General features: G+C 40.3%; 1 protein-coding gene and 1 non-coding gene across 2 annotated transcripts in view; one reads left to right on the top strand and one right to left on the bottom strand.

Annotated features, from left to right (window-relative positions):
• Positions 1-442: 442 nt before the first annotated feature.
• RECK (reversion inducing cysteine rich protein with kazal motifs) overlaps positions 443-17,702 on the top strand; it is an 82,951-nt gene continuing 65,691 nt past the window's right edge. Inside the window, exon 1 of the mRNA XM_077756194.1 lies at positions 443-575. Within this exon, the coding sequence (XP_077612320.1) occupies positions 476-575 (100 nt within the window). The 5' untranslated portion in view covers positions 443-475. The remainder of the gene's footprint in view (positions 576-17,702) is intronic.
• Positions 3,873-3,956, bottom strand: TRNAR-UCU (transfer RNA arginine (anticodon UCU)). Its single transcript has one exon. It is a non-coding gene; the product is annotated as a tRNA-Arg (tRNA).

The raw sequence follows: 17,702 nt of genomic DNA, 5'->3' as shown, positions 1-17,702 counted from the left end.
CTTTGGGTGTGAGGCAGCGTCTCGGCAGAAAGGATATTAAGAAGCCCATTGAGGGTAAAGAGAAGTGAAAGGGAGAGGTCCCTTTGGTTCAGCCTTGGACTTGCAAGTGTGATCTTGGGAAGGTCGGTCTCCTCTCTGAGCCTCAGCGACCCCAGCTGCAAAGTTCGGAGGTGGTAGAGGAGTTGTAAGGGTCCTTCCAGCTCTGACTACTTCTGACCCTGAACGGGCGGAACGCTGGCTGCGGGACTCCGCAGCAGAAGCCGTCACACAGCTGGGCTGTAACAAAGACCCGGGGTCTCCGGAATGTTCCCGCCCCCAGCAGGTTTTGGAAACTCCCAGAGGCCGAGGGGCGGGGCCTGAGAGCGCCGCAGCCAATCACTAAAGGTGCAGGGCGCCGGGGCGGGGCCTCCGCGAGCAGCGGCGGCGGCCAGACTGGGTCCGAGCATCCCGCGGCTCCGGACCCCCTGGCCCGGACATGGCGGTTGTCCCGACTTCCCCCCGAGGCGCGCTGCTGCTTCTCCTGTCCGTGGCGGGGGTCGCGGAGGTGGCAGGGGGCCTGCCCCCGGGCAGTGTGGGTGAGTAACTGCTGGAGCAACGGTTCGGGGCGGTCCAGGGCGGCAGCCTCAGCGCTCCAAGATGGCGCGGAGCAGGGGGCGGGGGTGCGCGCGACCCCCAGACCTGGACCAAGTGCGGTGACCCAGGGTCCGGAGGTTCCAGCAGGAGGAAGGGGTCGCCCAGACGGGACGAGCGAGGAGCCCTCTCCACTCTCGCTCTGTCCGCCCTGGACATCTGCTGCCCTGGGAACGGTGACCCGGGTTCGAGGCCTTGCTCTGTCACCCACCGGACAGGGGCCGCCGTCTCGGCCCTCAAACCCACACTGGGCTCAGGTCTCTGTCAGAAAAGGGTGAAATCCCTTCGCCCAGGAGGGTGGCGAGGGTTGGATGGGATTTCCGAGGTGCAGGAGCCTTACTGCCGCTCTGGCCGGTTGTAACTTGACCCTCGGTTCAGTAAGGCAGACCTCGGGCGGCGAGCACTGATGGGCCCCACAGCCTGCCAGGTTCAGGTCTCTGAAGAGAATCGGCCTGCTAAATCCAATTCTGCTAAGTCCAGTTCTGCTGCCACCCGCGGTGGGTGCGCTGTGTGTCCAAGGCAGCGCTGGGATCTGGCGGGAGATAGATTAAAAATCAGTAAACTCTGCTTTCGGGCGGCCAGCAGGCTTAAGGAGACTTGTTATTCTTGCTCTTGAGGAATTAAACCAAGAATGGATGAGAAATTGTTCAGCGCTTGTAGAGTATCTCCCACGTGCCGGGCTTTCGGAGTTGATGCCAACTCCTGCCCTCTTCGAGCTCTCTGGCTAGGAGGTGGGGTACAGCAGGACACAAGCCACTGGAGTTCAAGGCCAGAGTGTCCAGAAGAGATGGAAGACTGTGGGTGCACAGAGGGAGAGAGATGACATCCGTCTAGGGTGGGAGGAAAATCGAGAGATCCTTCAGCTGCTCAGACATTAAAAGATGGCTGGGATTTATAGGTGCAGAGTGGTGGGGACATGCATTCCCTACAGGGAGAGACATGTGGAAAGAGCAAAATCAATCGCCACAAGGTTTTAAGGCAGTTTACAGTTAAAAGGTTTTTGTTTTTGTTTTTTTTTTTTTGCTTTTTCTAGGTGGGAGGGAATTGTGTCAGGAGCCTGGGATTAGATAGTTAATTGTAATGAGGTTCCAAATTTAGCTGTCAATTAGAACTCAAACGAGAGAGAGAATAGGAATATGCTGTGTATTCTTGGCTAAGTCAGCTTACCTTTCTGGGCCCCATTTTTTCTCATAAAGTCAATCTAAAGCACTTCAAAGTTATGGCCCATAGAAAATTAGTTGTCCATTCTCATCCCACAATCAGTTGGTTCTGTGGGAAATATTAGACTGGAGTAATTAAGAATATCTGAACAAGTTACTTAGCTTTAATCTTTTTGTGTGTTAATAGCCACAGTTATTATGTACAGTCCCTTTAGGGTTTTATTGTGAGAATTAATTGAAGTAATACATGCATAGAATTTAGAATAGCATATAATAAGCACTGAAATGTTACCTATTAAATATGTTTGGGAAACACTGCACATAGTACCCTTCTCTTATAAATGCACAAAACATGTTAGATTCACAATAAAGGGTCCAAGGATTCTATAATAAAGAAACTTGTTTGCTGAGGGAATGGGAAAAAGACTGCTATTGGTATGGAGTTTCTTTTAACAGTAATGAGAATGTTCTTGAAATTAAGTAGTAGTGATGGTTGCACAACTCCATGAATATACTAAAAACAACTGAACTGTACACTTTGTTTTTAAGTTTATTTATTTATTTTGAGAGAGACAGAGATAGCGTAAGCTGAGAGGGGCAGAGAGAGAGGGAGAGAGAGAATCTGAAGCAGGCTCCGGACTGCCAACTGTGGAATCTGACATGGGGCTCGAGCCCACGAAACGTGAGATCATGTCCTGAGTGGAAACCAAGAGACTTAGCCGACTGAGCCACTCAGGCGCCTTAAATTGTACACTTTAAAAGGGTGAGTTTAGGGGAGCCTGGCTGGCTTAGCTGGTACCGCATGTGACTCTTGATCTCTGGTTGTAAGTTCAAGCCCCATGTTGAGTGTAGAGATTACTTAAAAATAATATCTTTTAAAAAATAATAATATCTTTAAAAATAAATAAAAATCAAAAGGTGAGTTTAGTGGTCATGATTGTTAATGTAGAAACTGAGGCATGTTAAAAAATTTAAGAGTTTATTTGAGCGAAAATTGATTTGAATCCAGTAGCACCAAAAGGGAAGTGACAAGAGCTGAGGGAAGGATTTTCATAGAGGAGATGTGGAAGCAAAGCAAGGAAGTTATTTGATTGGCTACAGCTTAAGCAGCTGCCTTATCGGGGAAAGCCTAGGTGGCTGTTTATAATTGGGTGTCCTTAGGTTTTGATTTCTTAATCTCGAGGTATTATAAGCTTAGGTTTTAATTTGCATACATAGGCTACTGAGGCATTAAACCACCTCAGTCTAGTGGCCTTGTTTAGTTAATTTAACATGATTTATATCTCAATAATTATAGAAGAAGAGACTTGTTTGCTTATAGAGCTCTTTTTTTGTTCATGAGACCTAAAGGACGCTTTAGAAAATGCTGAGCTAGATAATTTCTAAAGACCCTTTCAGCTCTAAAAGTCCATGACAGCATAGAGTTTGCATTGTTTGATAAAAAGAAAAATTTCAACTTTGAGCTAAAAGTGAGATTTGTCCCTTGTGCTAAATTCTAGGAAGGATATATTGCCTGGTCCTTACATAGAGGACATTAAATAATACAATGGACAAAAGCTTCCACTGTGGGTTTGAAGAAAGTGTGGAAAATGTTCTTCAATCCTAAATAAAAACTGAGAACAAACTATTAAATTATATTTCAGTGAATGCCTGGCTTTTATTACTGATCAGTCTTCTTTTTCCTCTCCAAGGCTGGGTACCCGTCCATGTATTCTCTGGTATAAGGCTTTACAAGTCTAATCTGTTCATAGAGATTTTTATTGCTGTACCTGGGGGTGGAGGTGAAGGAATGATATTACTTATTCAGTGTTATTATCTCTTGTGAAGTGTGGCCATGCTACATGGGAGTAGTGCCACTCTTCCTATCCCACTGTGCTTTCCAGTCCCAGCCCTGCACGCCACTCTCCTCCCCCTGCCCATTTCTTTTTTCTTTTTTTCTTTTTTTAATTTTTTTAATGTTGTATTTATTTCTGAGACAGAGAGAGAGAGAGCGCGAGAGCATGAGCAGGGGAGGGCCAGAGAGAGAGAGGGAGGTATAGCATCTGAAACAGGCTCCAGGCTCTGAGCTAGTTGTCAGCATAGAGCCCGATGCGGGGCTCGAACCCAAAACCATGAGATCATGACCTGAGCAGAAGTCAGACGCTTAACCAACTGAGCCAACCAGGCGCTCCTCCCCCTGCCCATTTCTAATGTTCTCTTCAGAAGGATGGGATGGGACCCTATGCTCAGGTCTCAGGATCTGTGTGTCACGGCACCTAATAGTAGCTCTGTTTCTATTTAAGATGTTTTGTAATGGTATAAAAGAGGGAAAGATGTAACATTAAGGGCTAAATTTCAATAAGCTGACATTTAAGGAATTATGTAATAGCTTAGAGTCCTGAAAAAGAATGTGATGAATTTTAAATTAGGAAAAAGCAAACACTATCTGGTGGAAAGTCATAAAAAGCAGATTCTCTTCACAAAGACATATCTTGGCCCACCTTGTGGAAAGAACCAGGATTGGTGATAGACCAGATATGACAGTTTATTCTGGTATGCTGAAAAAGTTCCTGTCTCATAGCCATAGATTGAAGCAGTCTCAAGAACCACACTTTTCACCAAAAGTGCGCCTCTTCTAGACAAAAAGTGGAACAGTGTCAAGGAGGTGGTTTTTATATATTTTAAATGCAGTTTTTTTTAAAAAACAAAGCATACTGCAGAAATTTGTTCATTTGAAAAATACTGAGTGTTTGCTATATGTCAGATGCTGTTCTGGATATAAGGTTGCTGCTCTCAAGGAGTTTGCATTCTACCAGAGGAGAGATAGACAGACGGATAAATAAAATGACTTTTGATAGTGATAAGTATGCTATGAGGAAACCAGCTGATAACAGAATTGTGTGAGTAGAGGGGGAGTTGTTTACATAGTGACAGAAGAAAGACCTCTTTGAAAAGGTAAAGTTGAGAAGCAAAGTCTGAAGACTAAAGCTCTTAAGAAAGACAGAGATAGAGACCAGAAAGTGCATAGGCACCAAGGCAAGAAGGAGCCTGTGTGGTTGCAGCATAGTGGGCAGGGACAGGCTAGAGCTAACGGTGCCGAGCCTTGCAAAAAAGCCGCATACGGATTATGGATTTTATTGTGCAGAAAGAAACTAGTGGAGCATTATGTAAGAGATATAAGCTTTGATTTATATTTTAGATCACTTTGGCTGCTGAATGAAACACAAAAACCCCCGTGATTATAGTGGGGTTGGAGTGAAAGCAGGTCAACTAGAAGACCTCTCAGGAGATAATGGTGACTTAGAGTGAAGGGGTGATAATAGTGGAGATAGAAGAGGAGAGGTTCAAGATAAATTGCTGATGGATTGGATGTGGGAAGTGAGGGAAGGAGAAATTAAAGATTACTTGTAGATTTTTACCTGGAGCAATTTTGTAAAACATGATGCCATTTACCAAAGTCGGGAAGATGGGGAGGAGCGGATTAGAGGAGAGCTGGCAGGTGAGCCAAGAGCATCAAAAGTTCTGTTTTTGTGTAGGTTTAAGATGGATATTGGGAATAACTGCCCTAGGTCCATTGCTTGTTCAGCTAAATTTCATACCCGTCAGTAATCCGTTAAGCAAATATTTGTTAAGCGGTTAATAGTGCCAGACACTGTGATAGGCACCAGATAAAAAGTGGGAAGCAAAACCACACATGGTCTCTGCTTTCATGGAGTTTATTGTTTAGTAGGAAATTCAGACATTAAATATCACCAATATATGCATATCTACATTGCTAACATTATGTAGTTATATTAGTATGTATCTATTTATATTCTAACTCTGGAGAATATTTCTGAGGAAAAATGTGATTTAGTCAAGTATATAGCACATGTGATCAGTGCTGTAAAGCACATTGATAACATGTAAACAAGAAGAAAAATACAGTATTAAGAGAAACTTTCTCATCATGGAATATACCACTGGGAGCCAGACTTTGTACTTTTAGATTCCTTGTTTTACAGATGGGAGGCCTGCAGCGTAGGGCAAAGGCGTTATCCAAGAATACGAGCTATCAGTGTCTGTGAGGAGGCCCTTAGGAGAGTCATTTGCTTTAGTTGTTTCATAATGATGAATGTCAAGGTTAAGGTTTTCTTGACCCCCTAAGGGAACAGAAACCGAGGTAGCTCAGGATTGGGGGCTAGCTGTGTAGCATCTCACAGGGAGGCACATGGAAATCCAAAGGTAGGAAATTCAGCAGAGCAGACCTTGGACTGCTGTGGGAAATGGAAAGCTGCCAGGAGCTAAGACTACTGTTAGGGACAGTCTCTCTCTACCTTGCATAGCTTCTCTGTGCACCTCCTGCATTTCCCACTCACTCTTCACCAACCAGCTTCCTGTTTTTACTCATCGTTTCTGGACTACCATAGAATTTCAGCTTCCCCTGCTCCAACTCTTCTTGAGCTGTGGCTGCAAGGCCCATCACCAACTGGCTGCATACATCCGTGCCTGTGTATATGATTGGGTCCAATTTCTCTTTTGTTCTAGGCCAAAACCTCTTATGATGTTGCTAAATTAGGGGTTAGTCACCATATGAAATGTGGTGCTGAAGTGCTATGGTGGGAGGAATAAAACTTTTTGTGCTTTTTTTTCTGATAAAAAGCATTGTATAACTAGGAAATTATTACTTATTTTATTACTTATTAACCAATAAATAACATATTTTTTGAGCTGAGCATTATGCTAAGTGGATACAAGAAGTTTAACATCAAACTGAGGAAACCATAAGTACACATATGATATGGTTAGAGAAGATTGAAATGTTAAAGTTGCCAGTTCTGACCAGAATATCAGAGCCAAAAAATCCAACAGAGCTTGGAGTTATTGGTATTAAGAGTTGAGGTAGAATTTAAAAGTTGAACGTATTTGGTATTTAGGTCAGCAGGGAAAGGGCACTAAGCATTTCAGTCAGAAGGCTAAGGTAATTGTAGGCTTTCCTTGTTGAAAAAGAACAGAAGGTCAGGGAAGGTAACATTAAAGGAAGATTTGGAAGGTTTAGAATTGGAATCCTAAGAGGCCATTATGGGCCCTTTATTAGAAGAGTGACATTATGAAAGGTCTGTGTGGCAGTCATATTGGTAATAGAATCAAATGAATATAATTGGCTGTTTGGCAGGCAATGGAGACGGATATCTGTAACTTGCCAATAATTCAGAAAAAAATATCATCTTTCTAGAGAGATAAATAAAGCGGTATGACAGAATGTTCGCAATGCTGAATGCAGGTAGTGTGTATATGGGTAATCACTTTACTATTTGGCTCTTCCTTAAGTGATAATATATTTTGTATATAAACACAAACATATATATATCTTTAAAAGGAATAGTATAATGTTTGCAAGAATGTACTTATAAGTTGAAGATGTAGTTGTCATTTAAATGTTTTAAAATGTCAATTTCCAGGCTGTTTTGAAAATAAAAATGTGATATGGAAACCAATTTGACAATAAACTATTTGTTAAAAAAAAAAAAGAAAATAAAAGAAAATAAAAATGTGATTAAAAGTAAGATCAGAGGCACCTGGGTGGCTCAGCCGATTGAGTGTCCAACTTAGTTTCGACTGAGGTCAAGATCCTAGGGTTGTAAGAACGAGCCATACATCAGGCTCTGCCCAGAGCTTAGAGCCAGCTTGAGATTCTCTTTCTCCCTCTGCCCCTCTCCCCAGATCACACACATGTACACTCTCTCTTAAATTTAAAGGAAAAAAATGTTTAAAAAAAAGTAAAATCAGCTTTTACATTTTTCTTAAAATTTTTTTTAATGTTTTATTTATTTCTGAGAGAGAGAGACAGAGACAGAGACAGAGAGACAGCATGAACAGGGGAGGGTCAGAGAGAGAGGGAGATACAGAATCTGAAACAGGCTTCAGGCTCTGAGCTAGCTGTTAGCATAGAGCCCGACGCGGGGCTCAAACTCACGAACCGTGAGATCATGACCTGAGCCCAAGTCGGCCACCCAACCGACTGAGCCACCCAGGCGCCCCAGCTGTTACATTTTTCATCTATTTATTGTTAAATGTTTATTTATTTTGAGAGAGAGAGGGAGACAGTGCACATGCAGCAAGCAAGTGTGAGGAGGGGAGGGGCAGAGAGAGAATCCGAAGCAGGCTTCAAGCTGTCAGCACTGAGCCCAAGGCGGGGCTCTGTGTCACCAACCCAACCATGAGATCATGACCCGAGCCTAAATCAAGAGTAGGTTGCTCAAACAACTGAGCCCCCCAGGCGCCCCAGGATCAGTTTTTTGCTAACCTGTCTTTTTTATTTAGAATGATCTTTTTCTAGTATCTGCTCAGATTTAGTATTTTTCTCCTCAAGTGTGAGATAGATAGATAGATAGATATGTGTCCCGTTTTAGTAATTCTTTAGAAAGACATTAATTAGGAATATTTTCTTTAGAAAAGAAAACAAGAATGGCTTTTCATTAACTAAATTGATAGCTTTTAGGAGGTTTCTGTGGCAAAATTCCTTTTAACTTCAAAAATCCTATAATTCTGTGAATATTTTAGTTTTAGATTAGGGTGTGTATTTGTTGTTTTAAGTGCTGGTTGGTCTTAGAAGTTGCATTTTTTCCCTTGTGGCTGGAGCATGTGCTTCCTGCTTATTGCCTTTCTTTAGCACACTAACTTTCTTAGTACACAAACTATTAGCCAAACCTTGATGTTTCTAATTATTAGGTAATTCTGCTTGCATATTTCTAGGTTGTACCTCCTTAAAGCCAATATACATGGCTTTTAGCAATCTATTTGTTTTTTTGTTTTATTAATTTTACAATTACAGACTCTTGGAATAAGAGCGCAAAATATGACACTCATCCATATGTGTCTTTAAAAAGGCGAAAGATTTATGAGATCTGAAGAGAAACCAGAGTACCTTATGTGTCTTTAATGAGGATAACACCTGAGCTTTTTATTTTCATAATGTGAATATCAAATTTTATTTTGAACTAATTTACTTTTATCTGTTCAGTTCCATTTCATGCAAAGAAGCAGAGTTTTAAACTATTTTTCTTGAAGAATAAGAAATTAGATTAAAAACAAATTAGGAAAACGAAATGTTTCTAGAATTAATTGTCTTATATAAAAACATAAGGCTTTGGAGAGTTTTTTGCACTCTAATTGTTAAATGACCCAATTAACCCATTTTAATAGCTCTAAAAAAGACAAAGACCTTTAATTGCTACATTAATTACATTTGAATCCGTTCTCCCCATTCTTAATGAAGGCATATGAATTGATGCCTATTTGTAGACATTTATTTCTTGAAAAATAGGCAGTGTTACAGATTCAAATAAGTTTCAAAGGAAAAATGTGCACCAATATAATAATGGCTAAGGTTAAGAAGAGGGTATGGAAAATGTGGTGGAGCATAGGTCCCCTGAGCCTGTTCACGGAAGGTGGCAGCCCTCTCAAGGGAGGAAATGTACTATTACAGAGGAATGCTCCATTGGGAGGGGGAAGGGAGTTATTACCAGAAGACTTTGGGCTGCCCTCTGTAATCCCACATTGTCAGAACTATCAGAAGGCTTTTGGAAAGACTAGAAAGAAATATGTCAAAATGTCAACATAGGTTCTGGCAAGACAGTGGGAGTATAGATCATTGTGCTTTTTATTTTCTAAAGCTGGGAGTTTCTTAATGAAAAAAAGAATTATTTTAAAAATTTAACTTTGGGAGTCACTACATTGTAAATTTGACCTTAACTATTAAATAGGAAAAAGATAGGCTTTTATATTTTTAATAAAACTTTCCATTGTTATTGGAATTTTAATTATAACACATTTTGTTTCTGTTCTAAATAGACCTTTGCTCCAAGAAACTGTTTTTCAAAACTCCCTAGGCCCAAATCAGACTCTTGTCTGCCTGAGTGTTTACTTTTTGCTAAGCTTGTGCTTATTGGGACCATATGTTATCCTGAGTTATCTTTGCTCACCATCAGCTGGATTTTTTGCCCTCAAATGACCTTTGTGTTAGAGGCTAGTAGAAAGTGGCAGTTTCTACAGGACTTCAAAAGAGTACATCATTGTCACATAGGAGAGCCTTTTTTGTTTTTTGTTTTTCTTTTTCCTACCTGCCCTCCCCATTATAATGAGTAATGAGGCTGGGGACATAACCAAATCTTAGAAGATGAGGGGGGGCGGGGAAGCATGGCATGTCAGGGAAGAAGGGGTGTTTTGAGAAAGCTTCATGAGTGATTGGCCCCCTCAGCTTGAATTAAAGTTTCTAAGAAAGCAACTATAGCTTTACAAACAAGGGACTTTTTCTTCTTCTGAAACTTAGTGACACTTTTATATTCTTCAGAATTTGTAAGTCAAGTGTTTTAGAACTTGAAGCCACTTTTTCCCCCATAGAAATAATATTGGAAAGCCAGCCCCACAGTAGTCTTCTATGGAACAAAACTATAGTAATATGCCAATAATGTCATAAACTTTGACACTGTTTTATGGAGAACAATTTCCAGTTTTGAATGTAGAAGGGTTTTTTTATAAGATCTAAATAGGACTTCTGTGATTCATCTATTTATTCATTGCTTTCTCCCCTTACAAATCCTACCTTCAATAATAAAAGCCCTTCTTTCATCTAATTTGTATACTGAAATTGTATAGATTGCATTTGAAGAGATTATGTTGCAAATTTTTATTTTTATTTTATCTGATCCAGCTGCCTGAAATATTTTCATCTTCTTGTCTCTTTTGACAGCCCCTAATCAGTCCAGCTAGCTGTATCTTTTTTTTCCAGTTGGGTCCACTCTAGAATAATAACATGTCCCTGCTGATTATCTTTAAGGCCAATTTATACATTTCCCTGGGTTTGTAATGCTGCTTGGCAACATTGTTCCTTTTCTCTAATTTCATGTTTCTCAAATTGGCATTCTGAAATTTAGTAAGTGGCATGAAAAAAATGTTCTGTGCTATGAGGAGTCTATCTACTTGGATCCCTTTTTGGGAGATTAATAATGTATAAACATATTAAAGGCTTTGGTCCTGCAGTAAGGAATTCTCTGTAACTTTTTTTAATCCTCATTTCCCAGTTTATTTGAACATGAAACATTTTCTTCTGAGGAATAGATATTAACAAGTCATGAGTAGAATACAAGTTTGAGAAACCTATTTGTAGTTGCCTCCTTTTTCTGTCCTCTGAAGTGACTGTTCCACACTTCTACAGTTTCACCTCAAGCCTCCAACCCCATCTCAACACTGTTTTCAGACCTAATCTGTGTTTGACTGAGAAAATGGAGGCTGTCAACTTTCCTCTTAATTTATTAGTGAGTGACCTTAGATCCTATCCTTTTGCCTAGACTTTGTTCTACCATCAGACTGTAACCGGATAAAGTCAGAGAACATAACATTTATTTGTTCATTGTTGTATCTGTAGCCCCAGACTCAGTGCCTTTTCTTTTCTTTTCTTTTCTTTTTTTTAATATAGTTTATTGTCAAGTTGGTTTCCATATAACACCCAGTGTTCATTCCAAGAAGTGCCCTCCTCAATGCCCATCACCTCCCTTCCCCTCTCCCCCAGCCCCATCAACCCTCAGTTTGTTCTCAATATTTAAGAGTCTCTTATGGTTTGCCTTCCTCCATCTCTGTAACTATTTTTCTCCTTCCCCTCCCCCACAGTCTTCTGTTAAGTTTCTCCTGATCCATATATGAGTGAAACTATATGGTATCTGTCTTTCTCTGCCTGACTTATTTCACTTACCATAATACCCTCAAGTTCCATCCACAATGTTACAAATGGCCAGATTTCATTCTTCCTCATTGCCATGTAGTATTCCATTGTATAGATGAACCACATCTTCTTGATCCATTCTTCAGTTGATGGACATTTAGGCTCCTTCCATGATTTGGCTATTGTTGAGAGTGCTGCTATGAACATTGAGGTACATGTACCCTATGAATCAGCACTCCTGTATCCCTTGGGTAAATTCCTAGCAGTGCTCTTGCTGGGTCATAGGGGAGTTCTAGTGTTAATTTTTTGAGGAGCCTCCACACTGTTTTCCAGAGTAGCTGCACCAGTTTGCATTCCCAATAAGAGGGTGCCCATTTCTCCACATCCTTGCCAGCATCTATATTCTCCTGATTAGTTCATTTTAGCCACTCTGACTGGCATGAGGTGGTATCTCAGTGTGGTTTTAATTTGTATTTCCCTCATGATGAGTGACATTGAGCATCGTTTCATGTGTCTGTTGGCCATCTATCTGGATGTCCTCTTTGAAGAAGTGTCTGTTCATGTCTTCTGCCCATTTCTTCACTGGATTATTTGTTTTTTGGGTGTGGAGTTTGGTGAGTTCCTTTTAGATTTTAGATACTAGCCCTTTATCTGATATGTCATTTGCAAACTATCTTTTCCCATTCCATTGGTTGCCTATTAGTTTTGTCGATTGTTTCCTTTGCAGTGCAGAAGCTTTTTATCTTGATGAGGTCCCAATAGTTCATTCTTGTTTTGATTCCTTTGCCTTTGGAGATGTGTGAAGTAAGAAATTGCTGCAGTGGAGGTCAAGGAGGTTCCTTCCTGCTTTCTCCTCTAGGGTTTTGATGGTTTCATCTTATATTCATTCAGATCCTTCATCCATTTTATTTTTGTGTATGATGTAAGTGGTCTAGTTTCATTCTTCTGCATGTTGCTGTCTAGTTCTCCCAGCACCATTTGTTAAAGAGGCTGTCTTTTTTCCATTGGATACTATTTCCTGCTTTGTTAAAGATTAATTGGCCATACATTTGTGGGTCCAATTCTGGGTTCTCTATTCCATTGGTGTATGTGTCTGCTTTTGTGCCAGTACCGTACTGTCTTGATGATTACAGCTTTGTAGTAGAGGCTAAAGTCTGGGATTGTGATGCCTTCCGTTTTGGTTTTTTTCTTCAATATTACTTTGACTATTTAGGATCTTTTGTGGTTCCATACAAATTTCAGGATTGTTTGTTCTAGCTTTAAGAAGAATGCTGGTGCAATTTTGATTGAGATTGCATTGAATGTCTAGATTGCTTTGGGGAATATTGGCATTTTAACAATATTTACTTTTCCAATCCATGAGCATGGAATGTTTTTCCAGTTCTTTATGTCTTCTTCAATTTCCTTCATAAGTTTCCTATAGTTTTCAACATACACATCTTTTACACCTTTGGTTAGGTTTCTTCCTAGGTATTTTATGGTTTTGGGTGCAATTGTGAATGGGATCGGTTTCTTGATTTCTCTTTCTTTTGCTTCGTTATTGGTGTATAAAAAGACAACCAATTTCTGTACGTTGATTTTGTACCCTGCAGCTTTGCTGAATTCATGGATCAGTTCTAGCAGACTTTTGGTGGAGTCTGTCAGGTTTTCCATGTGGAGTATCATGTTGTCTGCAAAAAGTGAACGTTTGATTTCTTCTTTGCCAATTCTGATGCCTTTTATTTCCTTTTGTTGTCTGATGGCTGATGCTAGGACTTCCAGCACTATGTTAAACAACATTGGTGAGAGTGGACATCCCTGTCGTGTTCCTGATCTCAGGGGGAAAGCTCTCAGTTTTTCCCCATTGAGGATGCTGTTAGCTGAGGGCTTCTCACAAATGGCTTCTATGCTGACTTTCTCGAGGGTTTTTATTAAGAAGGATGCTGTATTTTGTCAAATGCTTTTTCTGCATCTATTGACAGAATCATATGGTTCTTATCTTTTTTTTTTTTTTGTTAATGTGATGCATCACATTGATTGATTTGCGAATATTGAACCCGCCCTGCAACCCAGGAATGAGTACCACTTGATTATGGTGAATAATTCTTTTTATATACTGTTGAATTCGACTTGCTAGTATCTTGTTGAGGATTTTTGCATCCATATTCATTAGGGATATTGGCCTGTAGTTTTCTTATTTTGCTGGATCTCTGTCTGGTTTGGGAATCAAAGTGATGCTGGCTTCATAGAATGAGTCCGGAAGTTTTCATTCCATTTCTATTTTTTGGAACAGCTTGAGAAGAATGGGTATTAATTCTGTTTTAAATGTCTGTTAGAATTCCCCAGGGAAGCCATCTGGTCCAAGGCTCTTATTTTTTATCTTATCCCTGATATTATATTATTTTATTATCTTATTCCCTGATAATTACTTGCATTTCTGAGGAATTGGTTGTAATAAATCCATTTTCATTCGTGATTTTGTCTATTTGGGTGCTCTCTCTTTTCTTTTTGAGAAGCCTGACTAGAGGATTATTCATTTTGTTTATTTTTTCAGAAAACTAACTTGTGGTTTCACTGATCTGTTCGTCTGTTTTTTTGGATTCTATATTGTTTATTTCTGTCCTGATATTTATTATTTCTCTTCCTCTGCTGGGTTTGGGGTGTCTTTGCTGTTCTGCTTCTTGTTCATTTAGGTGCACTGTTAGATTTTGTATATGGATTTTGTCTAGTTTCTTGAGATAGGCCTGGATTGCAATGTACTTTCCTCTTAGAACTGCCTCAGCTGCATCCCAAAGAGTTTGGATTGTTGTATTTTCATTTTCATTTGTTTCCATATATTTTAAAATTTCTTCTCTAATTGCCTGGTTGACCCATTCATTCTTTAGTAGGGTGTTCTTTAATCTCCATGCTTTGGAAGTTTTCCAGACTTTCCTGTGGTTGATTTCAAGTTTCATAGCATTGTGATCTGAAAGTGTGCATGGTATGATCTCAATTCTTTCATATTTATTGAGGGCTGCTTTGTGACCCAGGGTTGTGATCTATCTTGGAGAATGTACCATGTTCCCTGTGCACTTGAGAAGAAAGTGAATTCCACAGCTTTGGGACATAGAGTTTTAAATATGTCTGTCAAGTCCATCTGATCCAATATGTTGTTCAGGGCCATTGTTTCTTTAGTGATTTTTCTGTCTGGTTGATCTATCCATTACTGTAAGTGGAGTGTGAAAGTCCCCTGCAATTAGCACATTCTTATCAATAAGATTGCTTATATTTGTGATTGTCTTATATATTTGGGTGCTACCAAATTTCGGTGCTTAGACATTTATAATTGTTAGCTCTTCCTGACGGATAGATCCTGTAATTATTATATAATGCCCTTCTTTGTCTCTTGTTTCCGCCTTTACTTTAAAGACCAGTTTGTCCAATATGAGTATGGCTATTTCAGCTTTCTTTTGACTTCCGGTAGCATGATAGATATTTCTCCATCCCCTCACTTTCAATCTGAAGCTGTCCTCAGGTCTAAAAATGAGTCTCTTGTAGACAGCAAATAGATGGGTCTTGTGTTTTTTTTTATCCATTCTTATACCCTGTGTCTTGATTGGAGCATTTAGTCCATTTACATTCAGTGTTATTATTGAAAAATATGGGTTTAGAGTCATTGTGTTCTCTGTAGGATTCATGCTTGTAGTGGTGTCTCTGGTACTTTGTGTTCCTTGCAACAATTCCCTCATAGAGTCCCCCTTAGGATCTCTAGTAGGGCTGATTTAGTGGTGATGAATTCCTTCAGTTTTTATTTGTTTGGGAAAACCTTTATCTCCCCTTCTATTCTGAATGACAGGCTTGCTGGATAGAGGATTCTTGGCTGCATATTTTCCCTGTTCATCACGTTGAAGATTTCCTGCCATTCCTTTCTGGCCTGCTAGGTTTCAGGAGATAGGTCTGCTACTACCCTTATGTGTCTACCTTTGTATGTTAAGTCCCATTTATCCCTAGCTGCTTTCAGAATTCTCTCTTTATTCTTGTATTTTACTAGTTTCACTATAATATGTCGTGCAGAATATCGATTCAAATTATGTCTGAGCAGAGTTCTCTGTGCCTCTTGGATTTCAACATCTGTTTCCTTCCCCAATTTGGGGAAGTTCTCAGCTATGATTTGTTCAAGTACCCCTTCAGCCTCTTTCTCTCTCTTCTTCTAGAATTCCTGTGATATGGATATTATTCTGTTTGATTGCATCACTCAGTTCTCGAATTCTTCTTTTGTGCTCCTGGATCATTTTATCTCTTTTTCTCAACTTCCTCTTTTTCTGTAATTTTATCTGATATCTAATTCACCTATTCTCCTCTCTGCCTCTTCAGTCCACGCTGTGGCCACCTCTATTTTATTTTGCACCTCATTTATAGCATTTTTAAATTTATCATAACTATTTTTGTGATCCATGATCTTTGCAGCAATGGAGTCTCTGCTGTCTTCTGTGCCTTTTTTTAAGCCCAGCAATTAATTTTATGACTGTTATACTAAATTCTTGTTCAGTTATGTTGCTTATATCTGTTTTGATCAATTCTTTAGCTGTCACTTCTTCCTGGAATTTCTTTCAAGACTTCTTCCATTTCATCATTTCGGCCAGCTTTCTGCCTCTTGTAAGTTTTAAAAGCTTGTTATGTGCTCTGTACCTGGCGTATGGCTAAATTAAAGGAGGCTCATACACTGTCCAGGGCCTGGCCATTCAGGAGGTGTTTTTTTGAAGTGTGTCACTTGCTCTCTGTTGTTGTGACTTTGGTTATTTTATTTCCCTACTTGTAGTGATGTTTTGGACTCTCCACCATGTTTGCCTTGGTTTCTTCCTTGAAATAGCCCTGGAAAGGAAAACAGACAGACAGATAGGGAATAAGAACATGCAAACGCACAAAGAAATCCAACAAACAAGCAAACAGACAAAAACAAAAAAACAAAATGACTATCTAAAAGCATAAAACCAGAAACACCAGCTACAAATAAAGAGCAGGGTGGAGGCAGTGCTGATGGAAGAGCATATACAAAGAGAGAAATGAAAAGGGGCGGGGAGAAAGAGAAAATAAACATTGACCAGGCAGAGAGACCAAAAGGCTTAATCCAGAGAGAGAAAATGGAGAATACGGAAGGAGACGAGGAGGAAGAAATGAAGATAATGTTGCCTAGAGAAACTATATGGCTTGATTATTGCAGAGAGAGAGAGAGAGAAAGGAAAGAAGATGTAGAACATGCATCAAGAAGATGGATTAAATATGTCTGTTTAAGCAAACCAATAATCAGAGTAACCAGTCTAGAGGAGGGAAGAGATAAAGAGAAAAGGGAGAATATATGTGAATAACAAGAACTGACCTAGAGTTAATCCAGGCAATGTAGCAGTTCTGGTCTGGAGGAGAGGGCTGTCTGTTTCCGCAGCATCTATCCCTCTCCCGTTAAAAAAAAAAAAAAAAGGAATTTCTTTTTTTTACAGGAGACAGATAGATGCTGGAATTACTGGAATTTGCAGCTACCCAGCAGGGAGGGGCCTGGTTTGGTGTAAATGGGCCCTGCCTCCACTGAGGCTCCACCTCCACTGAGGTCCCACCTTGGTGGTTATGGGTAGAAAAATGGTGACCCCCCAGTCCCTTCTTCTCCAACCAGGTTTCCCAAATCACTCCTTTGGATCCATTCTCACTGTGCCCCGCTCACAGCCAAGGTGGGCCGTCTCCTATGCCCCACGCCCAGCCGCTTTCCAAGCTCCCAATCTGTGCGTGTTAATGATGCTGCTGGAAAGGTAACCCCGCAAGCCACAGCACTTCAGGGCATGGGACTGGTTCCTCCTGATGCCAGCTGCATCCCTGAGGTACCACCAAATCCGGAGAGGATTCCCCTTGTCCCCAGGCATGGGAACAGGGCAACTAGCCCCAGTCCAAAGAAAGTCCTATAGTTAGAGATAGGACCTCTCTCCGAAAGCCCTATGATGCTGTCTTCCTAGTAGACTACGTCTTCTTTCCCCTCAGACTTTTGGGGTCAAGTCCTATGTCTTCAGCCCTTCTTTGTTTGAGAGATGTGGGTGGGAAGTACTTTAATTTCTGACTTTACTGGAATTTCCATCTGGGTGTCCTGTAGGAACCTTATATTTAACATGTCCAAAACAAAATTCACTTCCTTTTCATCACTTAGTCTTATATTATAGGTATAATAATAGAATGTAGCCTATAGAATAATTATCAGGATTGAATGAGGTGTAATGCATAAACCAAATTTAGTA

The sequence above is a fragment of the Crocuta crocuta genome, unplaced genomic scaffold (genome assembly GCF_008692635.1).
Source record: "Crocuta crocuta isolate KB4526 unplaced genomic scaffold, BGI_CrCroc_1.0 scaffold431, whole genome shotgun sequence".
NCBI classification, from domain to species: Eukaryota; Metazoa; Chordata; class Mammalia; order Carnivora; family Hyaenidae; genus Crocuta; species Crocuta crocuta.
The sequence above is the reverse complement of the archived record's forward strand: the minus strand, read 5'-3'. Positions and strand labels throughout refer to the sequence as shown.